We start from the raw sequence: 25173 nt of genomic DNA, 5'->3' as shown, positions 1-25173 counted from the left end.
GAGTAGAGAAGGGAGATAATTAAATAGGCGCCCTGTTTAGATGTTGATGATGATGATGATGATAATGATGGCCATGATGATGATTGTAATAACCACACTCTTACTTATGATGGTAATAGTGATGAAGAGGAGAAGCAGTACTGTACTCACATATGCTGGGAGAACTCGGGGACCTCATCGTTGACATTAGCCATGCGGATGCGTACAGTGGCTGTACCTGTCCGGGGCACATCTCCCTTGTCCACAGCCATCACCACAAACTCATACAGGTGGTTGGGCCTCTCATAGTCCAGCTGCCCTGCAGGGAAAATGGTGCCGTGGGGAGAGATGCTGAAGTCTGGGCTCAGAGTGTAGTAGGTCAACTCAGCGTTCAGGTCCGAGTCACAGTCACTGGCAGACACTAGAGTGAGGGAGAGACAGGGTAGAGAGGGGAGGTTGGATAAGGAGATATCTCTGTATTCTGCAACGTCATCTAACCAGAACAGATATGTCCAACATGTGACACTAGTCTAGATGCTAGACTTAATTACTACTGTTTTTTCATGCATGTTCACACATTTCTGTATCGCAGCAAATTGAAGGTTAGGAAAAGGCAAGCATTTTCCCAAATGTCTCTTTTGTGTGGAAAACTTACTGGAGTAGGGATACGGTCAGAGTGATTGCCTTGCTAAAAGAGAGGGCTCAGTCTGCGACTGGGATCAGCATTTCTTCCGCTAAATCGTCCTTTTCACCGTGAACTCCTGCATTCTGCTATTCTCCTTAGATTGCATTCAGTATACTCTCTGTATCATGTAGACCAACAGCATCCAAGATACCAGGAGGTTGGTGGCACCTTAATTGGGGAGGACGGGCTCGTGGTAATGGCTGAAGTGGAACTACTGGAATGGTATCAAATACATCAAACACACGGTTTCTAGGTGCTTGATGCCATTCCATTTGCTCCGTTCCGGCCGTTATTATGAGCTGTTCAGCAGCCCCCACTGGTCCAAGGGAACCTCGGTTGATGGATTTAAATGTCACCAACAACACTGTCAAATATGAGCATTATCCTTGACACATATCCATATACTGTGGAAGACTTCATACATCAAAGTCAATATTTCGTTTCCTCAGTATGCACTTCCTGACTTAGCAATGAGAGTCATTTGAATATCCATCAATACTGAGCCAGTTAGGCTTTAAAGGATTGTTGGGCTAACTGACAGTATAAGATAACATCCCTTCTTGGCCTGAGCCCCAGATCTACAGGGAGTGAAGTCTTTGGCCAAATGGAGTATCTGATGAAACTGCCTCCTATGGTTTGGTTCCTCAGCCCTCACCACAGCACAGAGCTGTCGGAGACATAGATTCATAAATCATGTTGTGTGATGCTGTTTACCATGTTGCTGCATCTACTTTAAAACCAGCCTAAACGCCTAAATCCATGTTTATCTAATCTTTCAGATCCACTTCAGCCAATCCCAGGGCTTGTTGCTGTGGCCTGGGCAAGCCCTAAACAAATGGAGCCGGATGATGTCCAGTGTAAAGTCTCTCTCTCTCTCTGTGACACAATCACCGCCTCCTGTTCGTACCCCACTAATCCCAGGAACAAGAGCCGAATCTCGGCTTCTTCACCTTAAACCGTCGGACCAACATACAGGGAATAAAAAAAAAACATTTAATTGAAAGCTTACATGTCCCCATATATGTGACCCAGATATGGTGTTCTCACGGCTGCTTAAAAGTCTGTATGAGCCATGTCGTTCCGTTCGCTCTAGATGCGCTCCGTTCTGCGGTGAAGTCCTGTTATGTTCAGATTCACAGCGATAATTGCAGCTTAACACATCTGCTGGTAGGTCGGTCTCTACGCACCTGTTGAACATAGCAGGCACACCACACCTGCTGAGGCTCCTTTACCAAACACACCTGCCTCACCGCAGTCTCACAGCGGTGTCTGCCATAAAAGGCTGTTCATCAGCAAGAGGACACCTCTGGTACTATAAAAATCACAAATAAGTGTACACCTATCCTCTCCTCACCCAACCAGCATGGTGAACATAGCACTAGAGAATAATACTCAACTTCTGTGACTACACTACAGAGAATATGTGGAGCTTCGTGCGGTCTTCTCCTAGGAACAGAACTGTCCTTTGTCCCTGGACATGAGATGAGATGACCAATAGAGCAAGAGGGGGGATGGAGGGAGGATGGAGGGGGTGTACGGTTCTGTAAGAGCTACACCATGAGAGAGAGTGTATGAGTGTATGTGAACTCACCTTGTAACAGAGAGGTTGCCGTGGTTACAGTCTCCGGCACACTGTCTTTGCTGTAAATGGACTGCAGGAACTCAGGAACGCAGTCATTTTCATCTGTGATGATCACACGCACCTGTTTCAATAAGAGAGAGAGAGAGAGAGAGAGAGAGAGAGAGAGAGAGAGAGAGAGAGAGAGAGAGAGAGAGAGAGAGAGCGTGGGAGTAAATGATTATCCTCCTCCAGGTAATTTGATAGTTATCTTTAGGCCTTTGATAGATTAGTTGCTAAACCTAATTAACTGTCTTACTATGAATTGCTTTTAGCAGCTCAGCTAATACAATCTATTTAAACTGAGAAGAAAGTGAGCTAGAGACACTGAGTAAAATGTGAGTATCGTACAGTTGAAGGTGAAGTATAATACATCGCAGGGCAGAAAGGTTGAGCTTGGGCTGTGCCAGGGAGCAAGAGTCATTCATATCTGGGCTTCTGAAAGTGTCTGATTGTGGCCAGTCTGGGGAGAGAGCCAGTAATCATCCCTGATATTTATCACAGGAGAGGAAAAGCTGCTTTCACTAGATTGCCCTTTCACTACTAACAGTCAGAGCCAAACTCTACAGCAATCCCCCAAGAGAAGAAAAGGGTCAGAAAAAGAAGAAAAAGAGAAAAGATGCTCTGCTGCCTCTGTTTCTTCCCCGTTCCACCCCCCCCCCCCTCCTCCTCCTCCTCTGCCCTTCCTCTCCTCTGAAAGAGGAACAGTGAGGTAACAGGGGATTACAGCGTCCTCCTCACTGAAATTCACACTGATACACCAGTCATAGAGAGAGAGAGAGAGAGAAAAAATCCCACAAAATGAACATAATCCTCCAAATCCACACCTTTCCCTCCCTCATTACACCGTGCAGTCAGCGCTTAGCCATGTGCTCAAAGGTGTGCGTTCATAAGCGCTTGTTCTTTGTTATCTGCCGTGAGCAGCAGTTACATCCCTATCCTGGCTCGGAGGACACAAACCTCACAGATTTACATAGAGGCTAGGATTGCTTACCCAGGCCATTTAATAACCCAGCTAGCCAGCAGACGGAGACCTGTAGCGTGGCGACAGTCGATCCAGTGAGAGGGTCTCATAATCAATACCAGCGGTGAGACACAATGCAGTCTTAACTTCCTCCTGTGACTACCAGGAGAGAACCACTGACATGAAATACAGTGTATTGCTCTGCTCTACTATTCATTAGGAGGGTAAGGAGAGCTTTCCTGCCCGCATTAACAGCTGTTCTCTTCCAGTCCAGAGCCTGCAGCTAAGGAGGAGAACACTCAGTCAGACTCGGAGTGTTCTTCCGCTTATCAGAGTCAGAACGCTCTCAGAAGAACAAAACAACAAGAACTGGAGAGAACATCAGCTGACCCCCTTTAACACACACCACGACTACTGTGCCAAAGCATACAACTGTTCTGTTAGCAGAAGCACAGTAATTTGAGCTCTGCCCATGCAGCTCCCTGAGGAGATGCAAGCCAGTAAGTGAGGAGAGAGAGGGAAGAGGAGAGGGAGCCCTGTGCTGGGCAGTGCAGTGATGAAACAGAGGGCTGAATCTAACGTGAGAGCCAGTCAGCTCTGATAAGGCTGTTGTGGAGGGGCTGGGCAGGTCACTGGCTGGTTAGGTAACTAATGGTGCTATAAAGAATTCGCTGCAGTAGGAGAAACGCCTGGAATCTGCCTGCAAATTAACAAAGCAGATTCCAAGTTCAGGGCCTTTTCACACCTCAGTCTCTTTGGAGGCAGCTTTGACTCGTTGACTTATTGGATTTACATTTTCTAAAGGTATGTCATGAGAGTTCACAGCTGTGCCCTGTGGCATGGGCAGGCTAGCAAGGGTTAGACAGGGCAAGACAGGAGCATGGGCAGGCTAGCAATGGGCTGCAGCACCTCTCTCTCTCTCTCTCTCTCTCTCTCTCTCTCTCTCTCTCTCTCTCTCTCTCTCTCTCTCTCTCTCTCTCGACATAAAGCTCACAGGATTGGACAGATTTTAGGAGCGGCTGCCAGTCTTTTCTCTCTCCCCCTCATATTTGTTCCCACATGTTGTTTGGCTCTGTGCTCTACTGTTGTGCCTGAGGACAGGGAAAACCAGTGGACGGCTGAGCAGTGAAGATGTCTGCCTTTCTGCTGACGTTAACTGAGGCGGGGCACCACAGAAGAGAAACACTGGAAGCCATTCTCTAGTCTCTCCCCCAGGTCCCGCAACCATGTTGAATTAGCAGTGAAGGCTGGGACAACAAACTAGACCACCCAACATCATACATGTTCCCGTTCCTTTTGTTCATGTAGACGTTGCCCATGTGTTCTCTCTGCTCAAGCATCTTCGCAGCTCTATTAATTGATATTCCTAATCAGAATGAACCCTGTGAGAGGCTTTACATTCAGTGTGTGTTTGTGTGTGTATGTGTGTGTGTGAGAGAGAGTGAGAGACAGAGAGGTTCAAAGGCCGGCCTGGACCCATATACACACACACACACAATCACACACAGAAAGATGCATCATGCAGAGGTTCTTTAAGTTGCAGAACACTTGCAGGTGGTACACCTGATCTTGTCTCTCTTATTATATGGACCCACCTCAGCAGCACTGCTCAGACTGTCCTGGTCCTCGCTGGCCCTGACCATGAGCAGGAAGCTGTGTTGGTCCATCTCAAAGTCTATGGTCCTGGTCAGAGTGATCTCCCCCGTGTCCGCCTGCATGCTGAACAGACTGCTGGGATTGATGAGCAGGCTGTAGCTGATTGGCTGCTTCTGGAAGGACACGGCTGGAGTTGCCAGGAAGCTGCCGAAGAGCGGGGCAGGAAAGGGAATTATTTATTTATTTATTAGGATCTCCATTAGCTTATGCTCATGCAGCAGCTACTCTTCCTGGGGTCCACACACAACACAACATAATATAGAACATTCATAGACAAGAACAGCTCAAGGACAGTACATAAATTGAAAATAAAAAATTCCTGTACTGACAAAACAGAGAGAGAGGGGGGGGGGGGGAGCGAGAAAGAGAGAAAGAGACAGAGAGAGTGCGTGAGTGAAAGAGAGATAGATAGAGAGAAAGGGTGTGAGAGAAAGTAAGAGAGAGAATGAGGAAGAGAGAAAGAGAGAGAGAGAAAGTAAGAGAGAAAGAAAGAGAGGATGATGAATACATCTAGCATAGCAAGGCTATTCAGTTTAGTGATGAGACAGAGAGGGGGGAAATGTAGAGGACTAATGTTTTCTGGTTTGTGTAATGTGTACCACAACGGCAATGGAGTTATGTTCAAGGTTTTTGATGAGTTCCCTCAGGCGCTCAGCAGGAACAATCACCACAGATGTTACTCTTTCAACTGATGGGTGAGTGATGTAAGTTCCTGTCAATCAAAATAGAGAAGCGATAGGAGAGAATACAGGAGGCAGGAGGCCAAAGATCAAATCCTTTACAGTAACCGCCCCAGGCTTTAATATAGTGAGAGAGTGTGTGTGTCTGCGTGTGTGTGTGTGTGTGTCTGTCTGTCTGTGTGACAAACAATCATTGGTCATATATTGAATAACTATGTATGCCTGATTTATGTGAACTTGTGCCTGAGTGCATAATGGTTATTGTATGAACATGTCTGAGTTTGTGAGTGTATGTGCACTGTTAAAGTGTGATAATGTGTGCATATCATTGGCAATCGGTACTATATTTATGTATTCAAATTATTTGTGAATACTAGCAAATTATTTTCATGCCAACTTGTTTTTTTAAACTATGACCTTTATAACTTTTGGTTTTACATTATGTGTGTGTATGTGTGTGACTGTCCATGTTTGTGTGCATGTGTGCAATTGTTTGTTTGTGTGTTTGTGTGTCTGCGTGTGCCTATGTGTGTGTGTGTGTGTGTGACTCTGCATGTGTGTACATGTGTGTCACGCTGGTAACAAAGATTCGGGAGACAGGCGCAGGAATGCGTAATAGGGGTTTTATTCAGCACAAATTACGGCGTGCCATGTAAAGGCACGGGGACGAAGACCAAACAAACACGTGACAAAATACAGGGTTGAAACCCAAACAAAAGAGCGAGGAGTACCTCGATGTCACGACTTCCACCGAAGTCGGCTCCTCTCCTTGTTCGGGCGGCGTTCGGCGGTCAACGTCACCGGCCTTCTAGCTATCGCCGCTCCATTTTTCATTGTTCCATTTGTTTTGTCTTGTTCCCCGCACACCTGGTTTACATTCCCTAATCACATTGTGTATATATATTCCTCTGTTCCCCCCCCATGTCCTTGTGTGGAACTGTTTTGTGTTACGTGTTTTATGTGACGCGCCAGGCTGGTTTTCCATGTTCCGTGTTTATTTCACGAAGTATGTTTACTTGGTAACTATAGCTTTTGTGACTGTTTTTGCGCTTTGCACTTTTGCCATATTTGCTGCAGGTTTTGACGCAGTTGCGTCCGTCTACTGTTTGCTTCTGCCTAAATAAAGTGTGCGCATGTTCACAACTCTCTGCTCTCCTGCACCTGATTTCGCTACCAGTACGCACACCAGTGACACTCGAATAAATAACACAAGCGCATGATGATTATCACACGAGACGAGACCCGTAATCATCTGCGCATTCCACAAGGGCACGAAAGCCCAAAACACACAGCACAGGTACTCACACGCACCAACGGACATTGTAACAATAATGGACAGCCCAATGGAAACCAAAGTGCACACTTATACAAGTACTAATCAGTGGGAACAGGGGACAGGTGTGCGTGATGAAAGTTCCGGAGGGATCCGTGACAATGTGTGTGTTTGTGTGTGTGCGTACATGGATGTGTGCATGCGTGCGTGAGTGTGCGCGCATGTGTGCGTGTACTTTGCGTGTGTGAGACTCAGAGGAGGCTGGTGGGAGGAGCTATCGGAGGACGGGCTCATTCTAATGGCTGGAATGGAATTAACGGAGCGGTATCAACTATATGGAAACTCCATTCCATTGATTCCATTCCAGCCATTAGAATGAGCCTGTCCTCCTAAAGTCCCTCTCACCAGCCTCCTCTGCTTTGCATGGGTGTATGTGTGACTTTGCATATGTGTGTGTGTGTGTGTGTGTGTGTGTGTGTGTGTGTGTGTGTGTGTGTGTGTGTGTGTGTGTGTGTGTGTGTGTGTGTGTGTGGCACTCACGGCTGTCTCTCTGGTGTGTTCTCAGGTAGTGAAATAGTGAAGGATGCGTTGGAGAACTGTGGCGCTCTGGCTCCTGCTATGATTGACACTACCACTGGGGGACTACGGCTACCCAGCCGGTCAGCAGCCACCACTGTCAACAGGTACTCTTTGTCCCTCTGAAGTGGCAGCCCCGTGGTCCGGACATGACCACTCTTTCTGTCCACCTCGAAACGCCCGTCACCACCTGCAGTTAGGAGACAACGGAGGAGTTTATTTTCGAAATATATATTTGAAGGTGTTTTCTGACTAGATAAAGACAGATAGGATGACAGTGGGAAACAAACTGCTAGGGGTGGTGTTAAAGGGCAGTAAGCCAACCTATGCTGACATGTGTAGAGAGGCTGCAGTATTACCGCTAGACCAGCCAGGCCACAACAAATGTTTTTTCTGTCATTCATTCTTGGAACAGAACGTCCAGTATGTTCAATATTAGAGGGATTGATTGATTTAATGAGTCAAGGTGATTTTACTGTATTTAATAAGACAGCTGCGCAGCAATAATGAACCTCTTAAAATGCATTGAAAAGAAAGTGCAGATGGAATCTAATATTAGAGCCATTGACGCACAGACTCACACATGTAATCCCACCCACTGGCAATTTCATTCTGCCGAACTTCCGCAATTGTACACAACATATGACATAAGATAAGACACATGCTTATCTTAATGAGATGAAAGACTAGAAGTATAAAAGTATAAAATCATGTATAAAACTAACTAAAACCATATAAAATTATGTTTTTTTCTCTTTCTATTACAATGCTGCCAGTTCGTGTACTCAATGAAATTGTACTCAATCCCTGGACAGGAAGCACCTACCATCAGACAGGAAGTACTCCACCTCCCCGTTGTTGCCCTCGTCTCCGTCCTGGGCGTGGAGCTTGTAGACCAGTGACCCAGCCAGGGCGTTGGGAGGTACCACTGCCAGGTAGGGGGAGGGGACCATGGTCCATTCCGGAACATTGTCATTCACATCGGTCACTGTCAGCTCCACCCGTACCAGGTACCAGTCTGGACCTGTAGAGGAGTGGCAGAGATTGGTCCTCTGTAGCTCAGTTGGTAGAGCATGGCGCTTGCAATGTGAGTATAGTGGGTTCGATTCCTGGGACCAGCCGTATGGAAAATGTATGCACGCATGACTGTAAGTGGCTTTGGATAAAAACACCTGCTAAATGGCATATACAGTGCCTAGTGAAAGTCTACACACCCCTTGCACATTTTTCACATTTTGCTGCCCTAAAATAAAATCTAGAAAGGGATTACATTTTTTTTTAATCCCCTACCGATCTACACAACTTACTCCACATTTTAAAAGTGAAAGAAACATTAAAATTAATAATTTGATAAATTACAAAAAATACTTGGTGGAAGCACCTTTGGCAGCCATTACAGCTTTGAATCATTTTTAATAAGATTCAACCAACCTTAGCACAACTCTTAGGGCAACATTTATACCTTGTTTTTGTGAAAATTGCTCAAGCTCAGTTAATTTGGTTGGGAATCATTGATGGACAGATATATTCAAACCTTGTCTCTGTATCTCAAGCCGATTTAAGTCAGGACTGAGACTGGACTACTCAGGGACACTCAACACCTCTTTAGTCATTCTGGTGTGTCTTTGGTAATAAAATGTGTGTAATTGTCCCCCAGAAAAATAAAACTCTCCAAGGGTTAGGTTTTCAGAGTTCTAACTTTTTGCCTGTGCTTTGCTGCTTTAATATTTATTTTGATCTTAAAACACTCCCCAATCCCTGCCGATGACAAGCATACCCATAACATGATGCTGCCACCACAATACTTGCCAATACAGAGGGTTTGGATTTGACCCAAATCCATCATTAATGAAAACCCGCCTCAGTCTTCTGAAAACTTAACCCTGGGATAGAGTTTATATTTTTCAGGTGGACAATTAGACACATTGTAATGCCTGACTAGTCCAGTCTCAGTCATGACTTAAATTTGCTTGAAAATCCGAGACAGAAACAATGGATGTACAGCATTTTGTGCAATGTGTTGTGCAAAGCTGGTAGAATCTCATTCAGTCTCATTAAATCTTGCGTGTGAAGACATACACAATCAACGCATCTTCATTATTTATTTAATTAAATAGGAATATTTTCTGTAATGTTCTTTCACTTTGACAGTATGGAGTAGGTTGTGTAGATCTGTAGGTAAAAAATATAATTGAATCCCTTTTTGGCTTTAAGGCAGCAAACTGTGAAGGCCGTGCAAGGGGTGTGTAGACTTTCACTAGGCACTGCATTATATGTTGTACAGTGGCTTGCGAAAGTATTCACCCCCCTTGGCCTTACAACCTGGAATTAAAATAGATTTTTTTGGGGGGGGGTTGTATCATTTGATTTACACAACATGCCTACGACCTTGAAGATGCAAAATATTTTTATAGTGAAACAAACAAGAAGTAAGACAAAAAAACAGAAAACTTGAGCGTGTATAACTATTCACCCCCCCCAAAGTCAATACTTTGTAGAGCCACCTTTTGCAGCAATTACAGCAGCAAGTCTCTTGGGGTATGTCTCTATAAGCTTGGCACATCTAGCCACTGGAAAATTTTTGCCCATTCTTCAAGGCAAAACTGCTCCATCTCCTTCAAGTTGGATGGGTTCCGCTGGTGTACAGCAATCTTTAAGTCATTGTAACGGCTGTCGTCTTCCTCCTCGTCTGAGGAGGAGAAGTTTGAAGGATCAGAGGACCAATGCGCAGCGTGGTAATTGTTCATCTTATTTAATGAAGTGAACAACTAAAAATACAAAAAAACAACAAAGTGAAAACCAAAACAGTTCTATCTGGTGCAGACACACAAAGACTGAAGACAACCACCCACCAAAACCCAACAGAAAACAGGCTACCTAAATATGGTTCCCAATCAGGGACAACGATTGACAGCTGCCTCTGATTAAGAACCACATCAGGCCAAACACAGAAAACCAACACAGAAATAGAAAACATAGATTACCCACCCAACTCACGCCCTGACCAACTAAAACAAAAGACAAAACAAAGGAACTAAGGTCAGAACGTGACAGTCATACCACAGATTCTCAATAGAATTGAGGTCTAGGCTTTGACTAGGCCATTCCAAGACATTTAAATGTTTCCCCTTAAACCACTCGAGTGTTGCTTTAGCGGTATGCTTAGGGTCATTGTCCTGCTGGAAGGTGATCCTACGTCCCAGTCTCAAATCTCTGGAAAACTGAAACAGGTTTCTCTCAAGAATCTCCCTGTATTTAGTGCCATCCATCATTCCTTCAATTCTGACCAGTTTCCCAGTCCCTGCAGATGAAAAACATCCCCACAGCATGATGCTACCACCACCATGCTTCACTGTGGGGATGGTGTTCACGGGGTGATGAGAGGTGTTGGGTTTGCGCCAGACATAGCGTTTTCCTTGATGGCCAAAAAGCTCAATGTTAGTCTCATCTGTCCAGAGTACCTTCTTCCACATGTTTGGGGAGTCTCCCATATGCCTTTTGGCGAACACACATTTTTTTCTTTAAGCAATGTCTTTTTCTGGCCACTCTTCCGTAAAGCCCAGCTCTGTGGCGTGTACGGCTTAAAGTGGTCCTATGGACAGATACTCCAATCTCCACTGTGGAGCTTTGCAGCTCCTTCAGGGTTATCTTTGGTCTCTTTATTGCCTCTCTGATTAATGCCCTCTCTTTTGCCAGGTTTTCTATGGTGCCATATTCTTTCAATTTTTTATTAATGTATGTAATGGTGCTCCGTGGGATGTTCAAAGTTTCTGATATTTTTTTTATAACCCAACCCTGATCTGTACTTCTCCACAACTTTGTACCTGACCTGTTTGGAGAGCTCCTTGGTCTTCATGGTGCCGCTTGCTTGGTGGTGCCCCTTGCTTAGTGGTGTTGCAGAATGTGGGGCCTTTCAGAACAGGCGTATATATACTGAGATCATGTGACAGATCATGTGACACTTAGATTGCACATAGGTGTACTTTATTTAACTAATTATGTGACTTCTGAAGGTAATTGGTTGCACCAGATCTTATTTAGGGGCTTCATAGCAAAGGAGGTGAAGACATATGCACGCACCACTATTCCATTTTTTTTTGTTGAATTTTTTGAAACAAGTATTTTTTTTCATTTCACTTCACCAATTTCGACTATTTTGTGTAAATCCATTACATGGAATCCAAATAAAAATCTATTTAAATTACAGGTTGTAATGCAACATAATAGGAAAAACGCCAAGGGGGACAAATACTTTTCCAATGCACTGTATGTTGTTATTATTATAGAGATGAACTAACACATTCACAGAGTCTTAGTCCTAACCCAGAGCCTTATTCCTAAATTGAGGGTAATCTGAGTATCCATTGGAAAAAAATACAATGAGGTTTGAGAGATGTTCGGCTTTCAGAAACAGAATAACCATACAATACTGGACAGTATCATAACACTATCATAAGGCTATGATGTACATGAACCAATCACTAAGCTCTGAAAGCCATTAGGCTACATGACAATACAATCATCAGCCATTTGTCAAATGTCATGTAAAGCCATGCCAAAGGATGCTAATGTGTTGTAATACCCGATACTACTTGTCACATTTAGATGGCACAACGCTTTAGAGCGTTTCAGTCACAATTAGCAAATTATGTGTTGAGTGTTTTTCCTTAATGCATTGACTGAAAACAGCAATCACAATAGAAATCACACACACACACACAAGCTTACATGCACATACGCACACACACACACACACACACACACACACACACACACACACACACACACACACACACACACACACACACACACACACACACACACACACACACACACACACACACACACACACACACACACACACACACACACACACACACACACACACACACACACACAAAGATGCACCATGCAGAGGCTCTTTCAGTTGCAGAACACTTGCAGGTGGAACACCGCAGGGATGTTTTCACAAACAGCCACATTATAACAGATCATGTCTCTCTTATTATGTCCCTCTTCCAGTCTTAGATTCCCATTATCCATATCTCCCCTGTTCCATCTACCCAAAGATTCTCAACGATTTTCCCTCTAGGCTCTCTGTCTCTCTCTCTCTTTTCTCTCTGGCTCTCTTTTTCTCTCTGGCTTTCTCTTTCTCTCCATCTCTCTCTCTCCTTCCATACTGCAGCTGTCAGGTAGAGGAAAGCAGGTGTTCTGTCAGGGGCCATGAAAGGGCCAATCACCGGGGGAATCAAAGAGCCCAAGACGCTGTCATTCTGGTTCCCTCTCTGACAGCCTGCCAGCTATTTATACCAGTCAAAGAGAGACGGGGTGAATCAGAGAGAGAGAAACAGGGTGGATGGGAGAAGAGGAAAAAAGAAACAGAGAATCATGAGAGAGAAACAGGAGGAAAGAGGAAGAGAGTGAGAGTGAGAGTGAGAGAGAGAGAGAGAGAGAGAGAGAGAGAGAGAGAGAGAGAGAGAGAGAGAGTGAGATCCTGATCAAGATCAAGATCGAGATCGTGATCAAGATCGAGAGATTGACAAGTGAAACATGGACAAGTGCAAGAGAGAGAGAGAATGCATGATACACTGTCACCTAAGTGATCCTAAAACTCACAATAGCCAACTAGGATAAGGCAGCAAGGTCGGTTATGCTGCACAACCGCCAATTACAATCAACCGTGTTCCGTCTGCAAAAGGAAAATAACAGTACTCTAGTCTGAGATAAACAATGTCCTCTTAGATTATCTCTCACCTGATGATGTGTCTGTCTGGGAAACAAGACAGAGACAGTCGCTTACCAACAGGCACCACATGCCTGGGATGTGCCCAGTGATGCCCACTCATAAAGGCAGACACCAGAATACCTGCTTGCCCAGGAAAATCCAATATGATTGGTAACCTACCACCTGCTACCAAATGGTGCCTAGTGGTCCTTGTTGTCATCTATTGCAAAGTGACAACAAGCAATTTATTCATAGGTTATTATCATGTTATTACTATTGGGAAATACGAGGTACCAGATTATACTAATGGAAAGGAAAATAAGGTTGAACCAAATGATCAGGTCCCTTTGGGAAATAAATGGTAAAAATCTAATGACAGCGAAATATGTGGCAGCATGGCTTAAGACACAATGAGCACACCGCACTCACAGACCTTCAGTTCTATAACTGCCACTGTTCTCTAGTTAAAGAAAAGCAAAAGATGGATACAATAATGCCATCCGAACACCATTTTCATTGCTGTCGCCACTGTTTTGTATGTACTCTAACTTATTATAGATTTGAAGATTGCTTTTCAGATAATTGAAAATGTTAAAGCAGCAATGCAGAAAAAGAATGTGGCAACAGAGTCATTTAGACAGGGAGGGGAGTAGAGGAAAATTGAGAAGGGGAGGGAATAAGACAGAGGGGGGAACAAGGGAGCTGTTTAGAACACGGGAGAAAAAGTCCTGAGAAAAATAAGAACGGAGGAGCAGAGCAGGATTAAGACAAAACCCACAGCGTAAGAAATGGCCCTGAGGTTGTTATGGAAACAGACAAATAACAAAATCTGGAACAGGGAAAAAAACAGGCAGCAATTGCATAAATCAATGGAATTAAAGGGACAGAGACAGAAAGAAAGAAAAAGAGTACCACATCTATAAAATAAAGACAGAGAGGAAAAACGAAGCTGGGACATTTTCAGAAACCGCACATAACGATCCTGCTGCACTTGAGTGTCCGTGGTTCATGGAGAGTTTCTAATGGTTGCTCTCTGCTGCTATAACATATCCAGAATTAATTGGGAAAAAGACAAGAGGGGAACAGGGGTAATATGAAAAGCACAGCAGGGAGAAAGCATTACCTACATAATAAATCAGAAGGCTAATGGCCAACTTCCAATATGTCTATCCAGAGACAGAAACATCCGCACACGCGAATAATGGTCATTACAATAGATGAGATATCCTAAAGAGGAAATGCTGGTACATGTCAATTGTTTGTCTTCATTCATTGGAAAGCTGTCCACGATAATTGAATGATGGTTCAATAAAGCAAAACAATATGAATATGGTTAGGCCTACGGTAGGGAATCTATCTACTGGGAACACTGATTAACGAACTCAAAATGATGTAGCAGCTACTTACGATCCAACGTAAAAATGACTTCAAGAAGACATTGACACTGAGAATGCAGTTCCTCAGCTAGCCTCGTATGACTGGAGTCTAGCCTGAGAGAAACAAAAAAGCCCAACAGCAACAACTAAAACAAAGACAGGCTGAAAGAGTTAATAGAGAGCTCAGTGACCTAATCCACTGGCTGACCTGGGATCAGAAGAGAGATGAGCACACGTGACAGGTGTAGAGTCTCCTTCCATTAATTGGCTTATGTGGAACAGACTCCAGGGGCCGTGCTGTGAATCACGCATGAGATCAGAGCCAAATGTAAGGCTCAGGAAAGCGTCAACGCAAAACTTTTGACAGGGCCACGAATCGACAGGGCCACACTTTTAACTGGTTCTGAATAAATTACTGCACATTCTCCGCTTGTCACCTAGCTGTTTCTTCCCCTCTTCCGGACGTTGTTAGCGAGGGTGCTTAGCGTGACCCCAATCAGCACCTGGCTCCCTCGATCCTCTCTTCCCGGCTTACTGCTGACAGAGGGAACACAGGCACAATTACTGTCTCTACCAGTCTAGGAAGAAGGGGGGCTTTCTCATTCTCTCTACTCCCAGCACTGCACGCTAACTACAGGAGTCCCTGTTCTCCCAGGAACACAGTTACTTTACAGCACAGCAGATGGAGAGAGAGTGAGACAGAGGGAGTGAAATAGTGTGTGTGTGTGTGAGACAGAGAGAGAGAGAGAGAGAGAGAGAGAGAGAGAGAGAGAGAGAGAGAGCGAGAGAGAGAGAGAGAGAGAGAGATATATTCCTCCACACTAGAGGAACACCAACGTAAGAACACTGTTCGTTGAATAAAGCTCAGTCTTCACAATATTACCCTCCAAGCTCATCATTAAGCTCGGGGCACGCCCCCATCCACATCTATGAGGTCGCAGTGGAGAAGGTGAAAAGCTTTAAGTTCATTGGCGTACAGATCACTGACAATCTGAAATTGTCCACCCACACAGACAGTGTGGTGAAGAAGGCTCAACAGAGCCTCTTTAACCTCAGGAGGCTGAAGAAATTTGGCTTGGTCACAGGGCTTTCCAGAGGGCAGGGTGGTCAGCCCAACGCATCACCAGGGGTACACTGCCTGCCCTCCAGGACATCTACAGCACCCGGTGTCACAGGAAGGCCAAGAAGATCATCAAGGACCTCAGCCACCCGATCGACGGTCTGTTCACCCCGCTACCATCTAGAAGACGAGGTCAGTACTGGGACCGAGAGAACTGAAAAACAACTTCTATCTCAAGGCTGTCAGACTGTTAAATAGCCATCACTCCACCCAGTACCCTGCCCTGAACTTATTCACTGTCACTAGCCGGCTACCACCTGCACCTTAGAGGCTGCTACCCCATGTAAATAGGCATGGTACACTAGTCACTTTAATAATGGAACACTGGTCACTTTAATAATATTTACATATTGTTTTACCCATTTTATATGTATATACTGTATTCTAGTCAAGTCCATCCTATTAAACTATTGCTGTACATATACTATTCTATGCTACATATTCTTCAGATATACTAAATACACTACATGACCAAAAGTATGTTGACACCTGTTCGTCCAACATCTCATTCCAAAATTATGGGCATTAATATGGAGTTGGTCCCCCATTTGCTGCTATAACAACCTCCACTCTTCTGGGAAGGCTTTCCACTAGATGTCGGAACATTGCTGCGGGGACTTGCTTCCATTCAGCCACAAGAGCATTAGTGAGGTCGGGCACTGATGTTGGGCGATTAGGTGTTTGATGGGGTTGAAGTCAGGGCTCTGTGCACACCAGTCAAGTTCTTCCACACCGATCTCAACAAACCATTTCTGTATTGACCTTGCTTCGTGCACGGGGGCATTGTCATGCTGAAACAGGAAAGGACCTTCCCCAAACTGTTGCCACAAAGTTGGAAGCACAGAATCATCTAGAATGTCATTGTGTGCTGTAGCTTTAAGATTTCCCTTCACTGGAACTAAGGGGCCTAGCCCGAACCATGAAAAACAGCCTCCTTCACCAAATTTTACAGTTGGAACTGCATTCGGGCAGGAAGCGCTCTTCTAGCATCCGCCAAACCAAGATTTGTCTGTCAGACTGTCGGTTGGTGAAGCATGATTCATCATTCCAGAGAACGCGTTTCCACTGCTCCAGAGTCCAATGGCGGTGAGCTTTACACCACTCCAGCCGACGATTGGCTTTGCGCATTGTGATCTTAGGCTTGTGTGAGGCTGCTCAGTCATGGAAACCCATTTCATTAAGCTCCCGATGAACAGTTCTTGTGCTGACGTTGCTTCCAGAGGCAGTTTGGAACTCGGTAGTGATTGGAGGACAGACGATTTTTACATGCTACGTGCCTCAGCACTCTGCAGTCCCGTTCTGTGAGCTTATGTGGCCTACCACTTCGCGGCTGAGCCGTTGTTGCTCCTAGACGATTCCACTTCACAATAACAGCACCTACAGTTGACCGGGGCAGCTCTAGCAGGGCAGACATTTGACTTGTTGGAAAGGTGCCACATTAGAAGTCACTGAGCTCTTCAGTATGGGCCATTCTACTGCCAATGTTTGACTATGGAGATTGCATGGCTGTGTGCTCAATTTTATACACCTGTCAGCAAAGGTGTGGTTGAAATAGCCGTATCCACTAATTTGAAGGGGTGTCCAAATACTTATGTATATATAGTGTACTCTATCCACATACTGTCTGTCCATAATGTCTATACATCCCATCACATATACTGTGTTATATATATATATATATACACAGTTGAAGTCGGAAGTTTACATACACCTTAGCCAAATACATTTAACACTCAGTTTCACAATTCCTGACATTTAATCCTAGTAAAAATTCCCTGTCTTAGGTCAGGTAGGATCACCACTTTATTTTAAGAATGTGAAATGTCAGAATAATGGTAGAGAAAATTATTTATTTCAGCTTTTATTTCTTTCCTCACATTCCCAGTGGGTCAGAAGTTTACATACACTCAATTAGTATTTGGTAGCATTGCCTTTAAATTGTTAAAACTTGGGTCAAACGTTTCAGGTAGCCTAACACAAGCTTCCCACAATAAGTTGGGTGAATTTTGGCCCATTCCTCCTGACAGAGCTGGTGTAACTGAGTCAGGTTTATAGGCCTCCTTGCTCGCACATGCTTTTTCAGTTCTGCCCACACATTTTCTATAGGATTGAGGTCAGGGCTTTGTGCTAGCCACTCCAATACCTTGACTTTGTTGTCCTTAAGCCATTTTGCCACAACTTTGGAAGTGTGCCAAATTGTCCATTTGGAAGACCCATTTGCGACCAAGCTGTAACTTTATGACTGATGTTGCTTCAAAATATCCACATAATTTTCCTACCTCATGATGCCATCTATTTTGTGAAGTGCACCAGTCCCTTCTGCAGCAAAACAACCCCACAACATGATGCTGCCCCGTGCCTCACGGTTGGGATGGTGTTCTTCGGCTTGCAAGCCTCCCCCTTTTTCCTCTAAACATAACGATGGTAATTTGTTTCATCAGACCAGAGGACATTTCTCCAGAAAGTACGATCTTTGTCCCCATGTGCAGTTGCAAACCGTAGTCTGGGTTATTATGGTGGTTTTGGAGCAGGGGCTTCTTCCTTGCTGAGCGGCCTTTCAGGTTACATCGATATAGGACTCATTTTACTGTGGATATAGATACTTTTGTACATGTTTCCTCCAGCATCTTCACAAGGTCCTTTGCTGTTGTTCTGGGATTGATTTTCACTTTTCGCACCAAAGTACTTTCATCTCTAGGAGACAGAACACGTCTCCTTCCTGAGCGGTATGGCGGCTGCGTGGTCCCATGATGTTTATACTTGCGTACTATTGTTTGTACAGATGAACGTGGTACCTTCAGGTGTTTGGAAATTTCTCCCAAGGGTGAACCAGACGTGTGAAGGTCTACAAATGTTTTTCTGAGGTCTTGGCTGATTTCTTTTGATTTTCCCATGATGTCAAGCAAAGAGGCACTGAGTTTGAAGGTAGACCTTGAAATACATCCACAGGTACACCTCCAATTGACTCAAATAATGTCAATTAGCCTATCAGAAGCTTCTGAAGCCATGACATAATTTTCTGGAATTTTCCAAGCTGTTTAAAGGCACAGTCAATTTAGTGTATGTAAACTTCTGACCCACTGGAATTGTGATACAGTGAATTATAAGTGAAATAATCAGTCTGTCAACAGTTGTTTGAAAAATAACTTGTGTCATGCACAAAGTAGATGTCCTAACAGACTTGCCAAAACTGTAGTTTGTTAACAAGAAATTTGTGGAGTGGATGAAAAACGAGTTTTAATGACTCCAACCTAAATGTATGTAAACTTCCAACTTCAACTGTATATATAGTCAGATATTACTGTACTGTTGAAGCTAGGAACACAAGCATTTCGCTACACACGCAATAACATCTGCTAAATATGTGTATGCAACCAATAGAATTTGATTTGGATTTGATTTGGGAGAGGAAGAGAGACAGAGACAGAGAAAGACGGAGAACTACAAGACGATTTGGCTAATTAAATATTCTCTCAGATTACAAGGGGCTATTTGGCCCTCTCCGGAAATTGTGACTTTCATAATCTTACTAAAGAGGAAGGTACTGACTTTTTCACATTTCACATAAAAATACCAATTAAGAAACGGAAAAGGGGGGGGTGACCAGCTCTAATCTTACACAAATTGCAAACGATACAAATGGGTAGGCCATAATTAGATTTTTTTTCCTCAACAGCTTTTCATAATTGAAAATACTGACACTACCAAGAACACACTTCAACACACACACATTACGCACAGCTAGTTTTTCAATTGCCAAATTCAATATCTATTTCCCCAGCCTAAGGGGGAATAATGTTAATAACAGAGGGGGACATTGAGTTTTTCAGGGGGTCTCACACTGTCTGGTTACAATGGCATGGTCAGGCACAGCAGGACACTGTGTGCATACAGAAAACGTTCTACACAGGAATATTATATGACATAGCACCAGGTGAATGCATATAGCCTCAGCATGGCCACTCACTGGGGACTCTTGTTGATTGACATTGAGGAAGAGTTCCTCATTAAGAGTTGTAGGATAGCATAGTGTAAAACTCACTATAGAACAAGACATATTGGATAGACACCATACCTGGACGTTGTCGTGACGTTACATTGATTAATGTGACGACTGCTGCTCGTCAAATAATTAACGGTGTATAATTACGCGATTAAATGATTCAAGGCAATTATTAACTCAATGACCCGGGGCACCATGGGAAAGTTTTAGCTTTATTGAGTTTTTATTTCCCAAATTCACTCAAAGAATATCAGAATATCGATTTCACAACAGTCGCCAATTAATCAATTTCCTCTACAATCTCATTCTGAACGTCGCATGATCCGGGAATCTGCACAAACCCGAGTCTCACCAAATAAGTCCGTACCACACCAATTGAGCTGATTATTTATTTGCTAACAAGCTAAAATGATAATATAAGAAACACATACACAAACATACAGTCTATTAATTAGAACTTAGTATGAACAGGTCCCTAGCGGGCCAACACCATATTACACGTGTTTCACAAAATGGGGATTTCAAAAGAGAGAGAGAGAGAGAAAAAGAGAGAGACAGAAAAAGAGAGAGAGAGACAGAAAAAGAGAGAGAGAGAGAGAGAGAGAGAGTACACGAGAGAAAAACACACTTGGGTGCATTTGTCAGCTATGCTTATTTTAACCCTAACCTTGCCCCGAACTGTCGCTCTTATGGGTCAAAATATAATGATGTAATTACGTGTTGAAGGTCTCCGATGAGGTGTCTCTGCTTGGATAGGATTCCGACTTCTCTGATGACGGTCCGTCTTCGGTTACCGGGTGTAACTCTCTGTTTCTCCTCACGGTGTCAGTGTCTTTTCTCTTAGTGGTCTGTTTCCTCGCCCTCGCTCTGAAAAGGGGTCTTCTGAGGAGGGCTAATCAGCCGTGTGGATGGTTCCAGCATGGGAATGAAAACAGTGTAGACACACGATTCCTTGGAGAGTGGTGACCGGGTGGTCCTGCTTCAATTCATCCCCTTTAGATACAGCTACTCGTCCGTAGCATAGGTTGTTGAAGGGTTCTTCAACCTCGTGTTGCGTTTTGAGTTTGCTGACCACTCAGACATTGGCTGCAGCTCAGGGTCACTTAGTCTCGTATGTTAGTTCTTAACTCACATGTTTTATACCCTCGGGTCAGATATGGGCGTTTCCGCCTTTAGGGCAATTCTCTGGGCGTACCTGTAAGGAGTGACGCCGGACAGGAGAAGCAAGTACGGCGAGTCAAACATTTAATCAGGAACGACATAGAACACAAAATGAACAGCGTCAGCACACGGGTAAACAAGAACATATGACAAACATCAATCCCGAAGCAGGGAACAGAGCTAGGGAACAGACAGATATAAGGAAGGCAATAACACAAGTACTAGAGTTCAGCTGAGTCCAATGAGTGCAGATGCGCGTGACGGGAAAAGGCAGGTGTGCGTACTGATGGTGGCTTGATTGCATAATCCTGGAGAGCCTGGCGCCTTCGTGCGCCAGGGGGAGGAAGAGCGGGAACAGGCGTGACAATACCCACCTCTCTAGGGGCGCCATCCGGCATCTCACCTGGGCGAGCCGGCCGAGACATGGGCGCTGGGCAGGCAGGCTGGGAGAGGAAGAGCGGGAGCAGGCGTGACTGTACCAAGTTACGAGGCATACTCTGGATTTTACTCACATCCAATTTAGAAAACTAACTTCACATTTCATCTTTACAAAAACATTATCTTTGATCTGGACATTTTCCACACAACGTATAATATGCAAACATCCGGCACATATTGGGAAAACTCTTAAAGTTACAATGTTTTCGTTATAACGTCGTCCTTTAACTTTTAATAACATAACAAAAACGACATTCATTTTCATATTCCATCTATCGTCATTACCACCATTGTGGCTGACGAAACCTATTGTCCATAAGTCCATTTATTGCATGTTAATGTTCTGAGGCCAGTTTTCCTTCTATTGATTTTGTTCAATGTGGATACAGAACAACACAGTGGAGCAGAGAGAAAAAAATAATGTCTGGACCAGGGAGAGGAGTAGTTGGACCAGGGAGAGGAGTAGCTGGACCAGGCAGAGAAGTAGCTGGACCAGGCAGAGGAGTAGTTGGACCAGGCAGAGGAGTAGCTGGACCAGGCAGAGGAGTAGTTGGACCAGGACCAGGGAGAAGGAGAGGTAGGGGGAGAGGAGTAAGAATGCGTGGTGGTGTTCAAAGGAGAGTAAGAGCTGCTGTCACTGATGAAATAAGAGCCACCATCATAGACCATGTGATAAACCATGGTCTATCACTGAGAGAGGCTGGTTAAAGATTCCAGCCTAATACCATGGTCTATCACTGAGAGAGACTGGTGAAAGAGACCACTCTAATACCATGGTCTATCACTGAGAGAGGCTGGTGAAAGAGTCCAGCCTAATACCATGGTCTATCACTGAGAGAGGCTGGTGAAAGAGACCACTCTAATACCATGGTCTATCACTGAGAGAGGCTGGTGAAAGAGTCCAGCCTAATCTCAGATGGTCAACCGTGGCTTCCATTATCTGGAATTTTCAACAAACCAACAGGTAAGTAATGCATTTCACAAGGGCTTCTTCCATCATTACTGTTGCTATGTCCCACAGTAACTGTATGCCACCAGTCCCAATGCAAATACATATGTTGTATTTTTGTTCCTCTAAAGGACGCAACGTCTTCCTCCCTCTAGGGGAAGAGGAAAGCTCCTCAGTGAAGACCAAGAGCATGCCATTGTAGGATTGGTCATTGCTGACAACGCAATAAAACTGAGGGAAATTCAGACCAAAATTGTAATGTGGAAAGCATCAGCCTGACTACCATTGCTCGGACTCTGACCAAACACAGAGTTGGAATGAAACAGTTGTACACAGTTCCTTTTGAAAGGAACAGTGAGCGGGTCAAGGAACTCCGGCACCAATACGTCCAGGTATGGTGTCTATCCAATATGTCTTGTTCTATAGTGAGTTTTACACTATGCTACTCCACATGTAGACATGGGTTACAGTACATACAGTAGGACATACTGAAAAGCATTTACACATACTGTGTTTGATTTCTTTCAGGGAGTCATGGAGTTGGAGGCTAATCAGACCCCACATGAGGCAGGGTTTAACCTGGCAAAAACACGTCGGCAGGGAAGAGAGGTCATCGGAAAAATGGCCACCATTGATGTGTCGGGTCAGAGAGGAGCAAATATCAATGTGTGCTGCAATCTCCAGTGCTGGTTTGGTCCTGCAGAAATACCAGATTGGTCCCTACAACACTGAGCGCCGCCTTTTGTTTTGAGATGATCTCCGCCAACAACTGGTGCCAGAAGCAGAAAGGGAACAGGTGGGAGGAAACATGAGGACATTGTGATTGCATGGTACAATGCAGCATTCCACCATTCACATGTAATCACAAACTGGTATGCAGCCCATCCAAGAATGGTTTCCCTTTTCCTCCCCCCCTACTCGCCTTTCCTCAACCCCATTGAATAATTTTTTTCTGCCTGGAGGTGGAAATTGTATGATCATCGGCCACATGACCAAATGTCCCTCCTGGATGCAATGGATGCCGGCTGCAGAGACATCTCAGCTGAAGACTGCCAGGGGTGGATAAGGCATGCCAAGCGTTTCTATCCAAGGTGCATAGCGAGAGACGACATAAGATGTGATGTGGACGAGAACATGTGGCCAAATGCTGAAGATCGTATAGATTAGAACAGGACTGTGCATTTTTGCGTTTTTCCCTTCTGTGCCTTTTTTTACAGTAATTGTGTTTTATTTGTACACATTTGGAACTGAAAGCCATGTTTGTTGGATTTTTTGTTGATCACTGGCAGCAATTACATGTTGCTAATAAAGCTTTTACTGCAGCAATTCTGTCACTTACTGACTTTACTGACTCAAGATGACTCATTCACTTTTAGATAGTATTGTAGCGACCCGCACAGACAGCTGTGTGTTATGTGTTAGGCTAGTAGGTGGTTGTGTTCGCGGGGTCCGACATGTCAGTCAACCTGCTATCTGCCAATCACGGGAATGCCTGGAATGTTCTGATGCCGGGCATCCTGGCGGTTGGCGGAGTGGCGTGGAGGGGGGTTGGGCAGGGGGATGGAGCATTGGAAGTTAAGACCAGGTTTTGCCTTTGTTCTCTCTCTTACGTCTGGGCTTCACAAGAGAAGGTCACGATTGGCTTGTGGGTTATCTTTCATTTATTTGGCGTGGGCTACGGCCAAACAGTAGCCTGTGTAAAGTTGGTTTAATAAACCGTCCATTCGTAAACTCAATCCTCTGTCTGGACAGTCGTTCTTTTATGATCTAGTCAGGTCATTACAGTATGTTGCCAAAAATGCTTAGATATTGAGTCGGGTTTGCCGTGTTTTGATAGAGTTATTGTATGTAGAGAAAGTTTTTTTGCATTTGGAAATGTAGAGTTGGTATTTAATTAACAAAATGTGGTTTTGAGCAGAAAATTTACTTTTTGGCTAATTATGTGATGTAGGTATGTTGCTATGTTAAGAGTTTAGAAAAAGTATCTTAACTATAGGTAAATGCTTGTTAGCAATTGTAAAAAATTGTAATATAATACATCTTCAATGTTAGATTGAACCACCTGTCTGTCAGTTCCTTAACCTTTCTGGCACAGGTATTCCGCTAGCGACCCACCTCGACAACATCCGGTGAAATTGCAGAGCGCGAAATTCAAATGACAGAAATAGAAATATTTAACATTCATGAAAATACAAGTGTCAAACATCAAAATAAAGCTTAACTTCTTGTTAATCCATCCGCTATGTCAGATTTCAAAAAGGCTTTTAGGCGAAAGCACACTATGCGATTATCTGAGGATAGCGTCCCACATACAAAAGCATGAAAAACATTTTTCATCCAGGCAGGTGCGCCACGAAAGTCAAAAATAGCAATATAATAAATGCCTTACCTTTGAATATCTTCTTCTGTTGGCACTCCAAAAGGTCCCAGCTACATCACAAATGGTCCTTTTGTTTCGATAATGTCCTTCTTTATATCCCCCAAAACTCAGTTTAGCTGGCGCGCTTCATTAAATAATCCACCGGTTTCCCTCCTTCAAAATGCATACAAAATGAATCCCAAATGTTACCAATAAACTTCTCCAAACAAGTCAAACACAGTTTATAATCAAACCTCGGGTACCCTAGTACGTAAATAAACAATCAAATTTAAGACGGAGAATTGTTATTGTCTGTACCGGAGATAAACAACAAAGAACGTGCCCTGATCTAGATGTCAATAGCATGAAAATACTACAGCCAAAATGGGAGCCACAAATTCTAGCTAATTTTTCCAAAAACAAGCCTGAAACTCTTTCTAAATACTATTGACATCTAGTGGAAGCCCTAGGAACTGCAATCTGGGAGGATTTCGCCTCATAATAAACATGACAGCCATTGGAAACAGTGGTAGGCTGATTTTTTGGGGGGGGGATGGTTTGTCCTCGGGGTTTCACCTGCCATATCAGTTCTGTTATACTCACAGACATTA

General features: G+C 44.1%; 1 protein-coding gene across 1 annotated transcript in view; it reads right to left on the bottom strand.

The window, feature by feature from the left end:
• LOC120025062 (neural-cadherin-like) overlaps positions 1 to 25173 on the bottom strand; it is a 168536-nt gene that overhangs the window by 69834 nt on the left and 73529 nt on the right. Inside the window, exons 2-6 of the mRNA XM_038969498.1 lie at positions 8258 to 8455; positions 7396 to 7621; positions 4842 to 5046; positions 2256 to 2367; positions 151 to 400 (exon numbers count right to left, since the gene is read on the bottom strand). Of these exons, the coding sequence (XP_038825426.1) occupies positions 151 to 400; positions 2256 to 2367; positions 4842 to 5046; positions 7396 to 7621; positions 8258 to 8455 (991 nt within the window). The remainder of the gene's footprint in view (positions 1 to 150; positions 401 to 2255; positions 2368 to 4841; positions 5047 to 7395; positions 7622 to 8257; positions 8456 to 25173) is intronic.

This window comes from Salvelinus namaycush, chromosome 30, assembly GCF_016432855.1.
Source record: "Salvelinus namaycush isolate Seneca chromosome 30, SaNama_1.0, whole genome shotgun sequence".
Taxonomy (NCBI): Eukaryota; Metazoa; Chordata; class Actinopteri; order Salmoniformes; family Salmonidae; genus Salvelinus; species Salvelinus namaycush.
The sequence above is the reverse complement of the archived record's forward strand: the minus strand, read 5'-3'. Positions and strand labels throughout refer to the sequence as shown.